Source organism: Microtus pennsylvanicus, chromosome 1 (genome assembly GCF_037038515.1).
Source record: "Microtus pennsylvanicus isolate mMicPen1 chromosome 1, mMicPen1.hap1, whole genome shotgun sequence".
In the NCBI taxonomy this organism is placed as follows: Eukaryota; Metazoa; Chordata; class Mammalia; order Rodentia; family Cricetidae; genus Microtus; species Microtus pennsylvanicus.
The window spans coordinates 197522938-197539150 of NC_134579.1; the positions used below are offsets into that span (position 1 = coordinate 197522938).

Consider the following 16213-nt stretch of genomic DNA (forward strand, 5'->3'; position numbering starts at 1 on the left):
CCTTCCCTGTATGATGCTTCCTATGATGATCAGTAGGGACAGACACCAATCATACTTGGACACATCAAAAACACAGGCACAACACACACACACACAGAGAGAGAGAGAGAGAGAGAGAGAGAGAGAGAGAGAGAGAGAGAGAGAAAGAGAGAGAGAGAGAGATACGCACATAGACGGATACAGACAGACACAGGGACAGGAAATACAGATTCATAGGATAGTTTTTAGACAGCTTCAGATTCTGACTCATGCAAGAGACAGGCAGGAGACAGAAGATACAGGTATTGTTAAATAGAGAATTCAAATTTGGACCTGGACAAGTGTACAGGTAACAGATAAAATGGATGAACTTACTATGTATGTATGTGTGCATAAGGGTATGTGTGTACTTGTTCATACATGTGTGTGCAGATGCCTGTGGAAGCCAGAGGTCAGCATCCTGTGTCCTTCATCACTATTCACCTCTTTTTCTTTTTTGGATCTGTAGCTGACCTTGAAGCTCCCTCAGTGGGCCAGTCCTTCAGGTCAATGTCCTTCTGTCTCTGTGTCTTCAGCACTGGGGTTACAGGCACTGGTTGACTTTATATATATATATATATATGAGTGGTGGAGATCTGAACTCAGTTCCCTAGGCTTGCCTAGCAAGCACTTTACTAACTCCCCAGCCCCTGGATGTCTTTCTCTTTTGCTTGAAGAGGATGATTTTGTCTTCACTGTCATTCAAGTCTCTTCTGAGGTCATGGCCAAGAACAATTTGCTTCCCATTCCTGGGGCTCTGGGTTCTATCTCTTATATATTAAGTCCCTGATTAGCAAACAAGACTGAAAAGTTCTGCCTGCTGGTAACTGAAGGGTATCTGCCCTGACTGGAACTTTTGTCATTACTTGCAGGATGGTTGATACACAGGGGATAAGGTGCTGCCGTTGGAGGTGGAAGCTGAGGACCCTTCTGCTCCCATTTGCTTTATGGATTATGTGTGTCCCCTGCTCAGGTAAGACTCTAGTCAGAACCGGATTAGAAATGATTTCACTCTCTTTTTTGGAAGGGTGCAGCTTACTGAAATGACCTTAATGTTCATCATTTCCATTCCCCTCCACCTCATTTCCATGCTTCTGGGCTTTTCTTGGGTCTCTGGTCTCCATCTTATCCCTGTTCTCTGTGAATCCTATCACTGCCATCATTGTTTTTGTTTCCTGATGAGTTTTTTTTTTAAAAAATCTTAGCTGTCTTCCTTCTCATTTTATTTGTTTATTTAGCCCACAGTGAGTGACGAGTTAACCACATAATGGACAGGGATAAAACACTGGCTGTTTCTTCTGTTGAATAAATATACTGCACTTGTTTCCCCTTCCAAGTTTTCATATCGTCATTTAAGAAAAATGCAAACTTTGCCATTTTTACCAATCCTGAGTTGATTAACTGCTTTCAATATGGACTTTGTAATTTTCAATGACGGAATTTGCCATGATGCTTTTTAGCTCACAGTTTATTTAGGCTATTTATTTATTTATTTATCTGGTATGGGAAAAATGATTTTATTTGCAGTTTTTAAAAATAATTAAAACGTTTATTTTCTTATAATTGAAGCTTTTCCTAATCTTTGAAATAGGATTCTTTGGTTGTTGAAAATAATTTTCTACAAATCGCTGCATTAGTAAACCACCTAGACTATGCCATGTGACTAATGTTTTAAAGGAAAATCATGTTATTGGGTATACTGTTATAAATGATATATTTAAGGCACCTTTGAAGTAGATTATTCACCAAAATTGCTTACTCATGAACCAACACACTCAACTTCTTCTCAGTATATAAAGGCTGTTTTCCAAGTAACCATGTGTTTTTAAGCCTTTTCATCTACTTGCTTGGAAAATCCCTGGCATTTTTTTTTTAAATTTTCAAAACAGAACTGATTTTTGGGTGCATTCTTGCGTGTGTTCGCTAGAATATCTGTGTAAAGTCAGTCTTTCTCTTCCTTAGTCATTGCCAAAAGAAAGCACATTTAAAGGGATCTGAAAGTAAGACAGAGATGGAATTTCTGTGATGTATAGTGCTGAACTATTTCTTAACCTTCAAAGTGGTTTTTCAAGAACCAGTTGGATGATGTAAGATAAATTATGAGGTGAAAATTAGTTGAGGTCTGTTTACTTTCGTTTCTGTGAGGTCATGCGTTTGTAAACTTTCAACATTTCTGCAAACCAGCGTACCTCAAATTGGGCTTTTGTATTTTACATGTCATAGTTTTAACTAACGTATACACATTCCTGAAGCTTGGTCTCTTGAATAAGTAAAAGGAAACATATACTTTGAAGTAAATTGAAATAAGTCATCCAGGCTGGCTGGGCTGGGATGAGAAAAGCCTAGAGGGTACAGGCTGTTTGGAGGCACCCACATCTGAGACAAGCAATCTGAAGTTTATTCGAAGTTCTTCTATGACTGCAAGTATCTATTCTTTTATCAAGTATCTCTATTGACTTGCTCCCAGAGTGCATCAAATATGGTTTCTTTGCATGGAGGGATTTGTGTTTACTTTTCTCTACCCTTCTCTCTCATAATGTGCCACAACTTCACACACAAATACCTGAACTCCCCACAGGCTTTAGAGGTTATTAGAGACATTTGGATATAAAATTCCTGCCTTTTGTACTAACTCAGCAGTGGTGTGCCTTAAAAGGAATTCACAGACATTTAAAATGATTCAGATTACAACTTTAGAGAAGCTTAGTTTTCAATCTTGACATTCGCAGAAGTCAGCTTCACACTGTATTTAAAGAGAACATTTAGTGCTTAACTCTAATGTTCCCTATGTGCACATTCCAGCCTTTCCTGCCTTTGCTTATGACTAGATCATCTCAGGTTCAGGGTTGTTTATAATGGCAGCTTGATGCTAATGTTTCCTAAATCCTCATCTTCAGTCCTTAATCCTAGAGCCACTAGTGTGGTTGCTGATGGCTTCTCCTTAGATTTAGAATACCTCTCAGATTTCACATAGATGATTTCCAGTCCCCCCACAAAGTTCCATGTCTATTTCCTTGGCAGCCTCTACAATATACCACACTACCTTAAGTTCTCTCAACGCTCTGTTTCTTAGACACACATCTATTCTTTGACTTCACCTTCTTTCCACAGTCCCCATGTTCTCTCTAAGAATATACCTGCTTCTTTTTATGCTCTTGTCTGTGTAAATGTTCTTCTTTCACAGTGGTTCTCAACCTTTCTTGATGTGGGGTTCCCCTCTGTATGCTGTGAATATCATTGGTTAATAAAGAAGCTTTCTTGGGCCTGCACAGGCAGAATACAGAGAGCTAGGCCTGGGGGAGGGGAACTAAACTGAAGCTGGGAGAAAGATGGCGGAGCCAAGGAGATGCCACGTAGCAGCCACCAGGGGCAGAAGAGCCGGAACCTTACTGGTAAGCCACAGCCATGTGGCAATACATAGTTTAATCAAAACGGGTTAAATTAATATGTAAGAGCTAGCCAATAAAAAAGCTATAGCTAATAGGCTGAGCAGTGATTTAATTAATAAAATTTCTGTGTGGTTATTTTGAGTCTGGGCAGCCAGGAACGAACAAGCAGGCTCCTACAATACTTCCTCATGCTCCAAACTTTTAATGTAGTTCCTCATGTTGTGGTTACCCCCTAAACCATAAAATTATTTCATTGCTACTTTATAGCTGTAATTTTACTACTGTTAGGAACTGTAATGTAAATATCTGATTTTTTCAATGGGCTTAAGGTGATCTTTATAAAAGGCTCATTGGACCCACCAATGGGTTTGTGGTCCACAGGATGGGAGCCACGGCTCTATCAGATGATACCTTCCCAACTCAAAATTCAGAGGATCCCCATTCTCATTCTTCTCTATTACTCTTAATAATAATATATTCCTATTGGAATATATTCATTGCAAATGTTTCTCTGGTTTGATTGTAATAGCAAGGGTGGATGATTGACAGATCTTTTTAGACTGTTAAAAGTGACAGTTTAGATGATTAATGTTAAACTCTTATAGTTTATTTCTAGTGACATCTACACTATATAACAGAAAGGCGATGTCAAGAGTCCTAGTAGGTAGGTTAGCAATGTGTTTTCATGGAAAAAGTAATTATTGAAAAGCAACTCATTCTCTCTTGACTAGGGATGAATGTAACTTTGATAAGAACTGCAACGTAGCTGGTAGCACATAAATGAAAATTCAAACAACAAATGAATTTTTTACATACTAGCTTACCAACATTTAAAATATTTGACAATATCCAGCAAACTTGAAGGTGTTGAGAAAACAACATCATTAGTACCTTTCCATAAAAGTGACTGAAAAATATGTTATAAAACTAGAGAAGGTATATGCTATCTTTGGATGCCGCTTCTACATGTGGATGTTTGTCCTATAAAAAAAAAAAAGAAGCATGTGTAAATATATGTGTTAGTGTGCTAATTTAATAACATACAATTGGAAAATGCTAATTGTTCATCAGCAATGTAATGGTTATATGAATTATTTTAACATTCATACAATGAAATACTGCATAGCTATTTAAAACAATGAGGCAAAACTATGCATATTTGCTTACTGTGATGGCTTGTCTAAGATAATAATGGGTAATTAGAAATCAGATTATAGAGGAATATGAAATTATCCCACATTCTAATGGGCCCATAATATTATAGAACTGAAGCATTTTATATCTGTATGCTTGTATGACTTCATAAACATAATCAAACATGAAGCAAAGTACACCAAGCTTTCAAAATGAGTACTCTCCTGGGGAAGGGAAAAGACAGTGATAATTTATATACTTGTGCATTAAAAGATAATTAAGCCTTTTTTGTATGTGGTAGGAGAAAGGCATATAGGAAGCAAAGGCTACCTTGTGAGAATCTGCCCTCGCCTTCCACTGTGTGGGTCTTGGGGGTAGAATGCATGTTACTAGGCTTGACCAAGTGCCTTTACTCCGGAAAGCATCTCACTGTCTCAGATTTGACTTTACAGTGAGCTTGCATAATTATTCAATTTGAAGAAAACTTAATGAATTTTGGTTGTTTTACATTTTTTAAAGAGCCACACAAAAATGGGTCAGAGTGACTGCTTCAGACCATGACTAATCTCCCGAGTTACTTAACTGTTACTCTTTCTTCACTTGAAGATTCTTAGAAATGCTCCAGATAATGACTTCTCTTTATGCATGATGCTCCATGACTCTAAAGATAAATAATGATACAAGAGCAGGCAGAAATTATGGCTTCAAGTAGAATACGGAACAAACAGCCATAAGCCAACGAATTCCTAAGCAACCAAAAGCCAGTTTCCACACAGATAGACTTAGTCATGAGCACTGAGGAAGGCCCCTCCCTCCTCCCCTGAAAACCAGTGGCATCAGCAGGTTGGTGTCTAACACCCAAGAAACCTCATCTACAGAAAGGAGAAGTAATTATGAAAGTAAATTCGGCCCCAAATTCTGAGTACTTTCTGTCCAAGTGTGAAACATAGTTCTATCAGGCAGATGATCAGACAAATGGCAAAATGTGTGCTTTCTGTTATTGCTTGAGTGTTAACGTTTTCATGATCACAGAATGAGCGAGTGCAATCTAGATATCTATTGCAGTGAAGTCTGCGTTTATAGGAAAATGATACTGTACATATTTTAAGATTTGATCCAAAATGTCCAGAGAAATAATCTTTATGAATCTGTCAAAATCTAAGCCATTTTAGTCTTAACGTATACGTAGAGTGACAAAATGCTTTTGCAGGCACTGATACGTATGTTGAAGTGCACACATGTTTCAGCAAGGTGCTCTGATTTTCTCTTAGACCAAAGCACTAAAAGGACCATTTTCCCACGCCAGACCTCAGGTGAAAAGAGCCAGTGTGATTGGACGAATAAAGCCTAGAAAGTGGAGTCTGATGAAATCAAAAAGGAAACCCTGCAGAAAAGATTGCAAAGTCAGTTACTTCAAAATGCAATGGGTGTGACTTATTTCTTACCGCAGTGTCAGTTCCCAGTGGATAACCAGTATTATGGAGTCTCCAATGAGACCAGCACCACATAGATGGTGTGATGCAGAAAGGAATATTGACATAGAATCCCCCCTTCCCTGCTCAGGCCAGGCCTACCTCATTACAGGTGTCATCCTTTAGAAAGAATTCATACCCAGAACTATCTGGACTAGAGAAGTCAGGGCATGGGTGTATTGCCAGACATTTAAGAAATATTTCAGGGCGTTCTCTCTGCCTATAGTAAGCTCTGAGCCATATCTTGTGTGTGGCAGGGGTTGCACATGCAACTGTGGATGCCTTTCTTATAATGAAAAAAATTGTGTGTGTGTGTGTGTGTGTGTATCAGTACTGATTTATTTTTTAAGCAAAAAGCTTATTGACTTAAAAGAAAATGAAGCATGAGGGGGGGCTTGTGGTCAAGTGTTTGCTGCAAGGGCAGGAAGACTTGAGTTTGGATTCCCAGTACTCAGGGAAAAGCTGAATATGGAGGTGCCTGTTCATAATCCCAGTGCTGGGAAGGCAGACAGGGGATGATTCCCTGGAGCTTTCTGGTTACTCAGTCTATCCACACTGGTGAGCTCCGGGTTTAGTGGGTGACACTTTGTCAAAAAGTAAGATGGACAATAATTGAGTCAGGCACTAGACATCAACCTCTGGCTTCTACCAACATGTGCACACATGTGTGCACATGCTTGCGCGTGCGCGCGCACGCACACACACACACACACCGGGATGATGCTCTGGGATAGTAGAGTTGATAGGAATAAAAAGGTGGTCTAGATATTGAAAAGTGGTCCTTTGGAATGTTTCTGGTGGTTAGGCTATAGGAGAAAAGTAGTCACTTGGAAGACATTTATCCTTAAGAGCAAATCTCAACCCAGACAGACGCTGCTGCAAGTCACATACAACTCTCTTAACAATTGCTTACCAAGAAAATAAAACAAGCTGTCAATCTTATTCCCTATCATTACTTGGCACAGGATGGAAACTCCCATTGGGAGGAGCCAGTGCTAGAAGTCTTGAGCACGGCTTTGGCTTTCTCACCAGCTATAAAGAGTGTGAGTTAGGCAGAAGGTGTTTTCTGTATGAAGATATATAATTGTTTTACTTCAGAACTTTCTCGAATGTGTCATTTTGCTCCATTTTACTGTATCATTTTGTAAGATGAATTAGTCCTAGAGATGGACAGACAGTTAACTTTCTTGCACAAAATATACTTAACAAACTCTAGACTTTGCTTTTGACACTGTCCTCATTGAAGGCTGTAATACCATGGCTCTCAGGAAGTAAAGAATGTGGAAAAGAGTAAATGGAAAGGAACCACATGGAGAGAAAACACAGTCCAGGTTTAAAAAGCAAATACAGCTTAACGGAAGAACGTTGGTGGTTAAGTGAGAAAATATACTCAACCCACGGTGGGTGATGAAGTCACATCCATACCCGTTGCCCCCGTTGAACTATAGCAGTTCAATGCCTGGAAAGAAAACAAGGCTTTTGCTTGCTCCGTGGGTTTTCCTGTCGTCAGCTCAGGCTAGCTTTAACTTTCTTCTAAAGCTCACACTCCAGGAGCAATAAACTAGCACAAAAGGAGTTACGTCATGTAGTGACTTTGTGGTTGAAGCTATTTTTCTTGCTTAAAAAAAATCAAAATAACTCTATAAAGATATTTTCAATCATTTCTAGGATTTTTTTCTTGAGAAGATGGTTCAACTTAATATTTACATAATATTTACCTCAAAATATCTTTATTTGAAGTCATTTCCAAATCAATTTCACCCAAACTTGTGGTTTAGAAATAATCTGTTTAAAAATAATTAATTTTTTTCTACAAAACTGAAACTACTGTGAATCTATAACAGTGCACCCTCAAACACGTTCTACTTCAAGACTCGTGCCCCTGGTTTAGAAAAACAGAGGGCATTTGCTCTAGAAGCTAATGAAGAGCAAGAGTCAGCCATTTAAATAAGCAGGCACTTTCCATTAACTAGACGTTATTCTTGGTTTGAGACATGGCAAAGAATAGATAAAGGCTCATAATATATGCAACTCCCCTTTTAGAAGATTTTTTCCTGACTAGAACTTTTAAGTCTACTATTTATCTAAAATACAGACCCAGAAAAGGGAAAGTACTTCAAACAGGAATCTACATTATCCCCCACTTTTGTGTGCATCTTCAGTTTCTTCTGTCCTTTCCTTTTATTTGCTGATCTCTTAACTGTATGTCCATAAATTGTGTATATCATGCATCTTTGATGCTGGCCTCTGCTGAGGATGAGTAATGGTTTTGATGAATTGGAGCCTTACTAAACACAATTAAAGATGAAAAATGAGGTTTTTCTGATCAAGGGAGTACCACTGGCTAGGCCTTTAGAGACAATGTACCCTTGTGTTATACCTCTATTCCCTTGAATTCTCCTAGTCAGGTTGTGTATGATCTCTGGATGGCTGTACAGAAGTTTTAGCTTGCTATTCAGACTCCAAATCTCATCAATTCTTGACAATAGTGACTTGAAAATCTATTGGTTGGGAGAAGGTCATGACCACAAAATTTCTGTTTCAATATCAGTAAAATCTTAACATTTCAACCAAAACTAGGTCATGGAATTTTTATCTAGCGGGCTCTTTGATTTTCATTTTTATAAGACCTGACATCACAGCTGGTGGGTAGTTAGATGCTCATTCCTTCTCATTTCCTGACATGTAATAAATACTGGCATGTTAGAGAGGCCCCCTTCTTCTGGAGCTAGGTCTGAAGAAACAATGCTTTGGAGGTTAAGTCATTTCTTCTATTCTAAGCTGGTGTTCATATGCAGATGTAACACTATGCAGATGCTTCCACCGCTGGAGATGTGTCCTGTAAACCTTCTCAAAAGGAACTGAATTGCTTTCTAAACTGCTATATTGAGATTTTTGGATTTCTCCTAGCAAGATAAAACTTGGTTTGTCTAAAAGTTAGGTGTACTATATCAGAGTCTCCTCCTTCCCTCATTCTTATTAAAGTTTTAGAGGTAATATTGATATTCATAAACTTTAAAATCTAGGGATTGTGTCAAAATACCATCATGCTTTAGGTTACCTTTTTATCCTTCCTTCTTTCTTATCTCCCTTCTTTTTTCTTTCCAAGACTCTTTTCTTAGCTCTACAGAGCGAAATCATAACCTTTTTAGTGAGACTGACAGGAGATATAATAGTGGGATGTAGGCTGACATTAGATTTACTAAAATTGTAAATATAACATCAATTGATGACAGTAAACATCTCAGAAAAGTTTTCGGGGGAAGGAGTAATATAAAATGGCCCTCCAGTATGAGCTATGGATGAAACATGTAAAAATTGTATGCCTTCATCACTGAGCATTCTAACAGATTTTTTTTTCAATTAAAATGACTGACTGACCGATGACTAACTAAAACTGATGCCCTGAGAGTGTACTGTATCCACCAAGTGTCAACTTGACCTTCACTGATAGCCGAAAGTATGAATCACGGGAATGGGTGTGGCAGTGGAAAAAGGTGCATCCAGACTGGGGAATGGGCTGGTGCAAATGTAGATGCCTTGAAAAGGGTTTTCTAGAAACAGAAGAAAGAGCCGCAAAAATAAGACTTTGTAGGTAAGCATAACTAATGATGTTGAGGAGAAAAATGGCCTTCAAGGAATAAATGTTTTCAAAGGTAAAACTGTTGGATATTATGTCAGTGTGAACTACATGATCAGGCATCAAGAAGTCTGTTGACGTATTCAAGCTGATGAGAGAGAATAATTGTTTCACAAATCAGTCTCAGGTCTACCTAGATCCCATTGAACTTGAGCAATCACTGACATAGGGTAAAACACGGATTTTGACATGGAAATATGTAACAATGTTCTTTACAAACTCAAAGACCTTCTCAGTGGACAGGAGCTTCATTCCCTTTGATCTGCAGGCAGAAGAATATCATTAATTAACATGATAAACGTCTATGAGTTATTCTGCTCCTGGTGCTGACAAAATCAGACAGAGGTGGTTTCATAGTGGTGATATTGAGTAATTTCTGTTTTATTTCATGTTTTCTCGCTAGATATTCCAGATATCACAGGCTCAAAAGTAGACTTCACACCCCATCTCTGTATTACTAGCAGTCTTGAGAACCTAAAGCAGAATTACTAGGTCTAGGTCAGTTTGGGCCAAAGCATACTGCTGCCTAAATAATTTTTTAGTTTTTAAAAAGATTGCATTTTGGTTTATTTAGTAAATGACTATGATGTGTAGCTAATTGAAATTCTCCAGTAAGTTGAGAAAGGATTTTGTGAGTTCATTTGCTGTGTTATATTCTGATCTTTTAAAAAATAATTAAAAATAATTTTTTGAGGTTGTTATATAATTACATCATTTCCTCCTTACCTTTCCTCCATATTAGCACTTATATGTACCAGTCCCCTGCTCTCTTTCAAATTCATAACCTCTTTTTCTTTAATTGTTTATATATATACATACACACATATATATAAATATATATGCATATATTTATAAGAGCCTTCTCAATCTTTTAATTGCGTATATATACATTTTCAAAGATGAGCATTTGGTATTTGATAACCAATTGGCATGCTCTATTCTGGGGAAGACTATTTCTCCAGCTCCCAGCACTCTTAGTTGATTTTAATACTTTGTGTAGGGTTGAGGCCTCGTGAGCCTTCCCCCATTCATGTTAGCCTGTCTATTGGTATTCAGGTAATGTTTAGCCAGCCAAACTGGTGAGGTTTCATGACTGTAGCTTCTGGAATACTATTCAGCTGTTAAAACAATAAAGTCATGAAATTTGCAGGCAAATGGATGGAACTAGCAAAGATCATATTGAGTGAGATGACTCAGACCTAGAAAGACACATGTTGCATGTGCTCTCTCATCTGAGGCTCCCAGCTCTAAACCTTCGGTTATGAGTACATAGCCTGGAGTAACTACAGGAAACAGGAAAGGAAACTGGATTCATTTGGGGCAGGGGGCAAGAGAGAGAGGATCTGAGGGCGAAATGGGGAGGGGCTCTAATTAGGGAGGGGAAGCCTTCATACTGAATAAAAGATGGAGGGTTAAACAGCACTAAAGATGTCTGAAAAAACTGTAAGAAACCCAGTTGTTAATTGTCTACCTAAATATGCCTATAACGCATGGATGTTGGTATATGCTCATTTATGTTTTTAAATGAAAAATTACCATAAGCCATAGCCCATCTAACAACAACAAGCACCATGCCAAAAATTATTTATTTTTTAAGTCAATGGTCAGAGTTGTCAAGGAGACTACCAAAGCCTTACAGATGATTGCTTCTTCCCTTGGTTGCCCCCAGAAGTGGAAGGTAAGTCCCTATTGCTGAAGACACCATGAACTTTAGACACAGGGTAAGAGAGGACCACAAGCTGGATATTTTGATCTTCCTATAAGCATATATACTAATGTTGTATCACATTTTTTTTGTTTTGGTTTTTGTTTTTCAAAGCAGGGTTTCTATGTGGTTTTGGAGACTGTCCTGGAACTAGCTCTTGTAGACCAGGCTGGTCTGGAACTCACAGAGATCCGCCTGCCTCTGCCTCCTGAGTGCTGGGATTAAAGGCGTGTGCCACCACCGCCCGGCTGTATCACATTTTCAAACACAGTAAATTTCATGATATTATCCTAGCTTTTTGAAAGTGTTTGGAAGTAAGCTGCTAAGAATGACACCACATAGGAGTTGTCATCACAAACCTGGTTCTAACACCTTCCCACTGAGAAAATTAAAAAGGTTTTAATTATCATATTTAATTTTCACTATTAAGGATCCAAATATCCCTATCCTTTTCAACCATGGTGGGAAAAAGGTGATATAAAATTATGAATTGTCTTATTTTCAAAACAATAGCCAGTTATAAATAATTGAATAAATAAGAAATGAAACAAGATAGCAATCCATGTTTTTAACAATTCAACAATTTCTTTCTTTTTGTACAGAACTATGTTTTCAATAGTAAATATTAATTTCATAAAAATGTAAAATCAGTGCAAATTTTTGTTCTTATAATTTGAGGCATATATGAGTAATGCTTGATTTCACATACATGTATACAATGTATATTTATCTTGCTTACCTAAGCAAATTCTAGTAGTTAATATTTTGTGTAAGAAATTTGATTTGAATAGAAATAATCTTGCTTTCAAAGATTGGAGTATTAATTTATTTTTACAAGATTGGCTAAGGTCAAAAATACCAAAAGTTACTCTTGTTCATGAGGATGTGGGAGTAGTGTAATTTTGATGCTTTGCATGTGCAAATGTGAAACAGTATGATCAAAGGAACAGAATGGAATTGTTTCTTCTATGTTAAAGAGACACACCACACACACACACACACTCACACGCACACACACTATGGTATCTCTGATTAATTAGCTAAATGAACCAAAAACACTTTTCACAAAAGACAACTTTACAAGGGTTTCATAACACCATATTTCATATTATGTCCCCAAGCTGAAAACTATTCAAATTCCCATCATCTTGTAAATGGATAAACAGATTTTATTATTCTCATAAAATCCAGTGTTACTGAGCACGAGTGAAGTGACCTATGGAGACCCGTGGCCATGTGAGCTGTGAATCTTTCAGACATGTTGAAGAAAGGAAGGGACATAGCGTACAAACCCTGTGATTCCATTCCACGGAGTGCGGTGATAAAATCAGGAAATCACAGCCTGTACAGAGCAACCAACTGGAAGGGGACAGTAAGATAGGCTGAGTGGACAGAAAGCTCCAAATGGTGGTAACTGTCTAACAATACGGGAAAATAAATATTATTATCAAACAGTATACTTAAATTTGTAATTCCACCATTTGTTATGCATATATATTTATATGTGGTATGTATACATATATATATGTGTGTGTGTGCTATATATGTAAGATACACATATATGTGATATATGTATATATTTATATGAATCTTGTGCTTCAACTTAAGAAATCTCATTAAGTAGATTGAAAAACGTATTTGAAATTGGTTTAGTATATAGGAATTCCATTATCCTAAGAATCTAAGAATTATCTGTATTTTACTGGCTCAAACAGCTTCTAAAATACTGGGTTTTTTTCCTCCTGTTTTTTTGAGATAGAGTTTCTGTCTAGCTTTGGAGCCTGTTCTGGAACTAGCTCTGTATACCAGGCTGGCCTCTGCCTCCCGAGTGCTGGGATTAAAGGCGTGCGTCACCACCACCAGGCTAAAACACTGTTTCTTTGCTGTTTGACAGAGCTTATGCAGCATTACTGTGTTTGTGTTGGTGAGGTTCATCCACATATGCATTGAAAATGGATAGTTATCAGGGTGGGGACCAGCAATGCCTGCAAAGGCCAGTGACTCTCAGTGGAAGTCCAAGTGGCCACGTCACTCTGTTTGGAGTCCCCTTCCTTCAGAGTTTCCTTTTTTGATTTACCAAGATAATTTAATAATCAGCATATCTCTTGTATTAGTTATCTTTTCATATTCATAGAGTAGATTTTACCTTTTAGTAGGCCTAACGTGAGGCTGAGAGGTATTTTCCGTTTGTCAAATTAATTAAAATCAATGATTAAAAGGGGGTGGTCCATGAACACTCCCTCTGCTTATTATTGTATATATTTTTTATCTTACTTTTGACCTGTTTTTTTTTCTGTAGTAAGTAGCTTTTCACTTGTTTACTATAAGTCATTAATCTTTATTTTTGAAAAACCATGATCTTTGCAAAACCTCCACAAATGCCATGGTAAAGTAGATTAATTACTCAACAAATATAAGGTATGGACCAGAATGTAAATTCCAGTCAAACACTTGAGATTTCTGCGTCTAGAGTGGACTCAGCACCTGGTGAGTGGTTACTGAGGGGTTGTTTGTTCTTCCGTGGTTACTGGCTAGAGCCATGACTTGTTAAGTAGAGAGTTGAAAGGATCAATCAAGATGGTCTACTTTCTGAAGAACACCTGCTATGCGCATCTCATTGCTAAAGGTCATTATTTCATTATGACGAGTGTAAGGAAAATGAAGCTATTGATGGAAGCCAAATAATGGGACTTACGATCATCAGCTCTTAATATCTATGTCCCAAATGATCCACAGATTGTTAAAGAAAAGACCAAGAGCATGTGAACTTGAAAGGCATTGCGTGAATGGTGCAAGGATGTACTGTACCTAATGCAAGAAATCCCCAAAGTGAAAACAATATAATTTTGAACTTCAATAACTATTTTTGAAAATATGGAGCTCAATTTCCATATCTTATAGTTTGCTCATATTTATGAGTTTCATACATGCTTAAAAGTAAGCTTATCCAGCCGATATCTTGCTATTAGGATCTGTGACAATAGCTTAGTTTCATTGATTATCTACTGAGGAGGAAAATGATCCTCATAGAACTGTATGAATGTTATGAAGTATGAACGACCCAGTGGTACCTTCGAACCTAATCTATGTGATAAGAGAACAGGAAAATTGATGTGTCTTTCATGTTTCAAAACCACAGCTATTTATTTGCACCTCAACAGCACCTTGAAAGAAAACTGGAGAAGATAAGGTGCTTAGCCCATGGACTTATTTTCTCTCAAGAATCAGTTTTATTTATTTTTCCTACCACTAAAAACAGTAAAAATATCTTTTTTTTTACTTTTATTGTTCATGATACAAGGGAAAAGACAATACTAATTACTTAACTATGGCTGAAATCAGGAGTGTTTGAACCTAAAATGCAAGCTTGCCTTCATTTCCCAGCCATTTGGAGAGCCAGGTCATTTTTGCTGTGGATAGACAGACCTCATTAGACCTCAGGGCTTCCTGTTGTCTAAATGATCTTCTTGAGTCATCATTGGTAATTTTTAAATTTCAGCTCCATTTATGAAAAAGATGGACTTTAAAAATCATTATTTCATGAGCCTTAGCATGAGTTATTCAAGGTCATACTATCAGTATTTAATTTAAATCTTCATCAATAAACGTCATCCTTATATTTTTCTTAGCTATTAAAGTAATCTTACACAGAATTACATATTTCTTTACCGTCACATTTTCATGGCTTATATTTCCATAATATGAAGTACAACTAGTAAAAGTTTGAAAACAGGTAAAATCTATCAGTCACACAATCCATATTCAGTACATGTTATAGAGAAAGGCGTGAGAAGATATCAGTCAATCACCTGTGCATGGTTGGGAGTTACTGGACTAGCAATCTCAGCTCTTCAAATTAAACTTCCTCCTAACCTCGCAAGTCATTCATACCACAGTCATTTTCTTTTCACACAGAATCAACATTTCAAAGATTATCTCTGACACCTTCTTGGCAGCAACTGTGTGAAATCTAGCCTGCTGATGTGGTGGCTAACAACTTTTGTTTATCTTCTTTGTTTTTGTTAATTTTTTGTTATTATTTTTTTTTAGATGAACTTCATTGTAGTGCAGGCCCTTGGGGCTGCCTGTCTTGCCTTTCATGAAGGCAGAGATTGATGGCACTGGCAATCTAGCAAGAAACCACTTTCATACAATGATTTCTTAAAGTGTGATTTGCCTGGGAATATTGACATTTTTAATTTCTGAATTAAGGAAGGCCCTTCCTGACTAGTGCTCAAAGTTCTTTTCTGTCATGGTTGATCAAGTAATATTTTCAAAAGCATTTTTATTGCTTATATATAATGTAGGGCATGAAGGAATTGGGAAACATTTTTCTCTTTGACATTCCATATGCATTCCTGTTTTCTTTTTTTTTTTTTTAATTTTTACTTTTTTTTAATGAAGAAACAGCTGCTCGAACATATGTTTTATAGATGTAGAAGGTTTACTGAGCATCACCAGTGAATGAATACCCAAGTGCTCTCTGCATATACAATAGCTGATACAAATACTGTACTTTGTGACCATTACATTTCTTGAAATCAGAAATTCCAATTATTTAACTCTCCAGATAAGTCATCAATGTATAATGATAGATTACAAAGGCACATCTGTGTTTTTCACTCTTTTCTGCTTTTTTTTGGAACCTCATAAAATCCTTTTTTATTTTAAGACTTTTTTCAAATATATCCTTATGTAAAACAAGGCTAGACATGTAAGTAGAGGCTTTCTTCTTAATCTCTACCCAGAAACCCATGCTATAGCATTTTAAAATTAGAAAAAAGAGAAGTAAAGTATTTTTACAAATCTCTATTCCCTTACATATCACTTTTGGAATGTCATGCAACTTTGTACT

General features: G+C 37.1%; 1 protein-coding gene across 3 annotated transcripts in view; it reads left to right on the plus strand.

Moving 5' to 3' along the window:
- The window catches only part of Adgrg6 (adhesion G protein-coupled receptor G6), a 132310-nt gene that overhangs the window by 8681 nt on the left and 107416 nt on the right, over nt 1-16213 (plus strand). For all 3 annotated transcript variants that reach the window (XM_075948572.1, XM_075948550.1, XM_075948561.1), the window contains exon 2: nt 891-991. In XM_075948572.1, coding sequence (XP_075804687.1) covers nt 891-991 — 101 coding nt within the window. The remainder of the gene's footprint in view (nt 1-890; nt 992-16213) is intronic.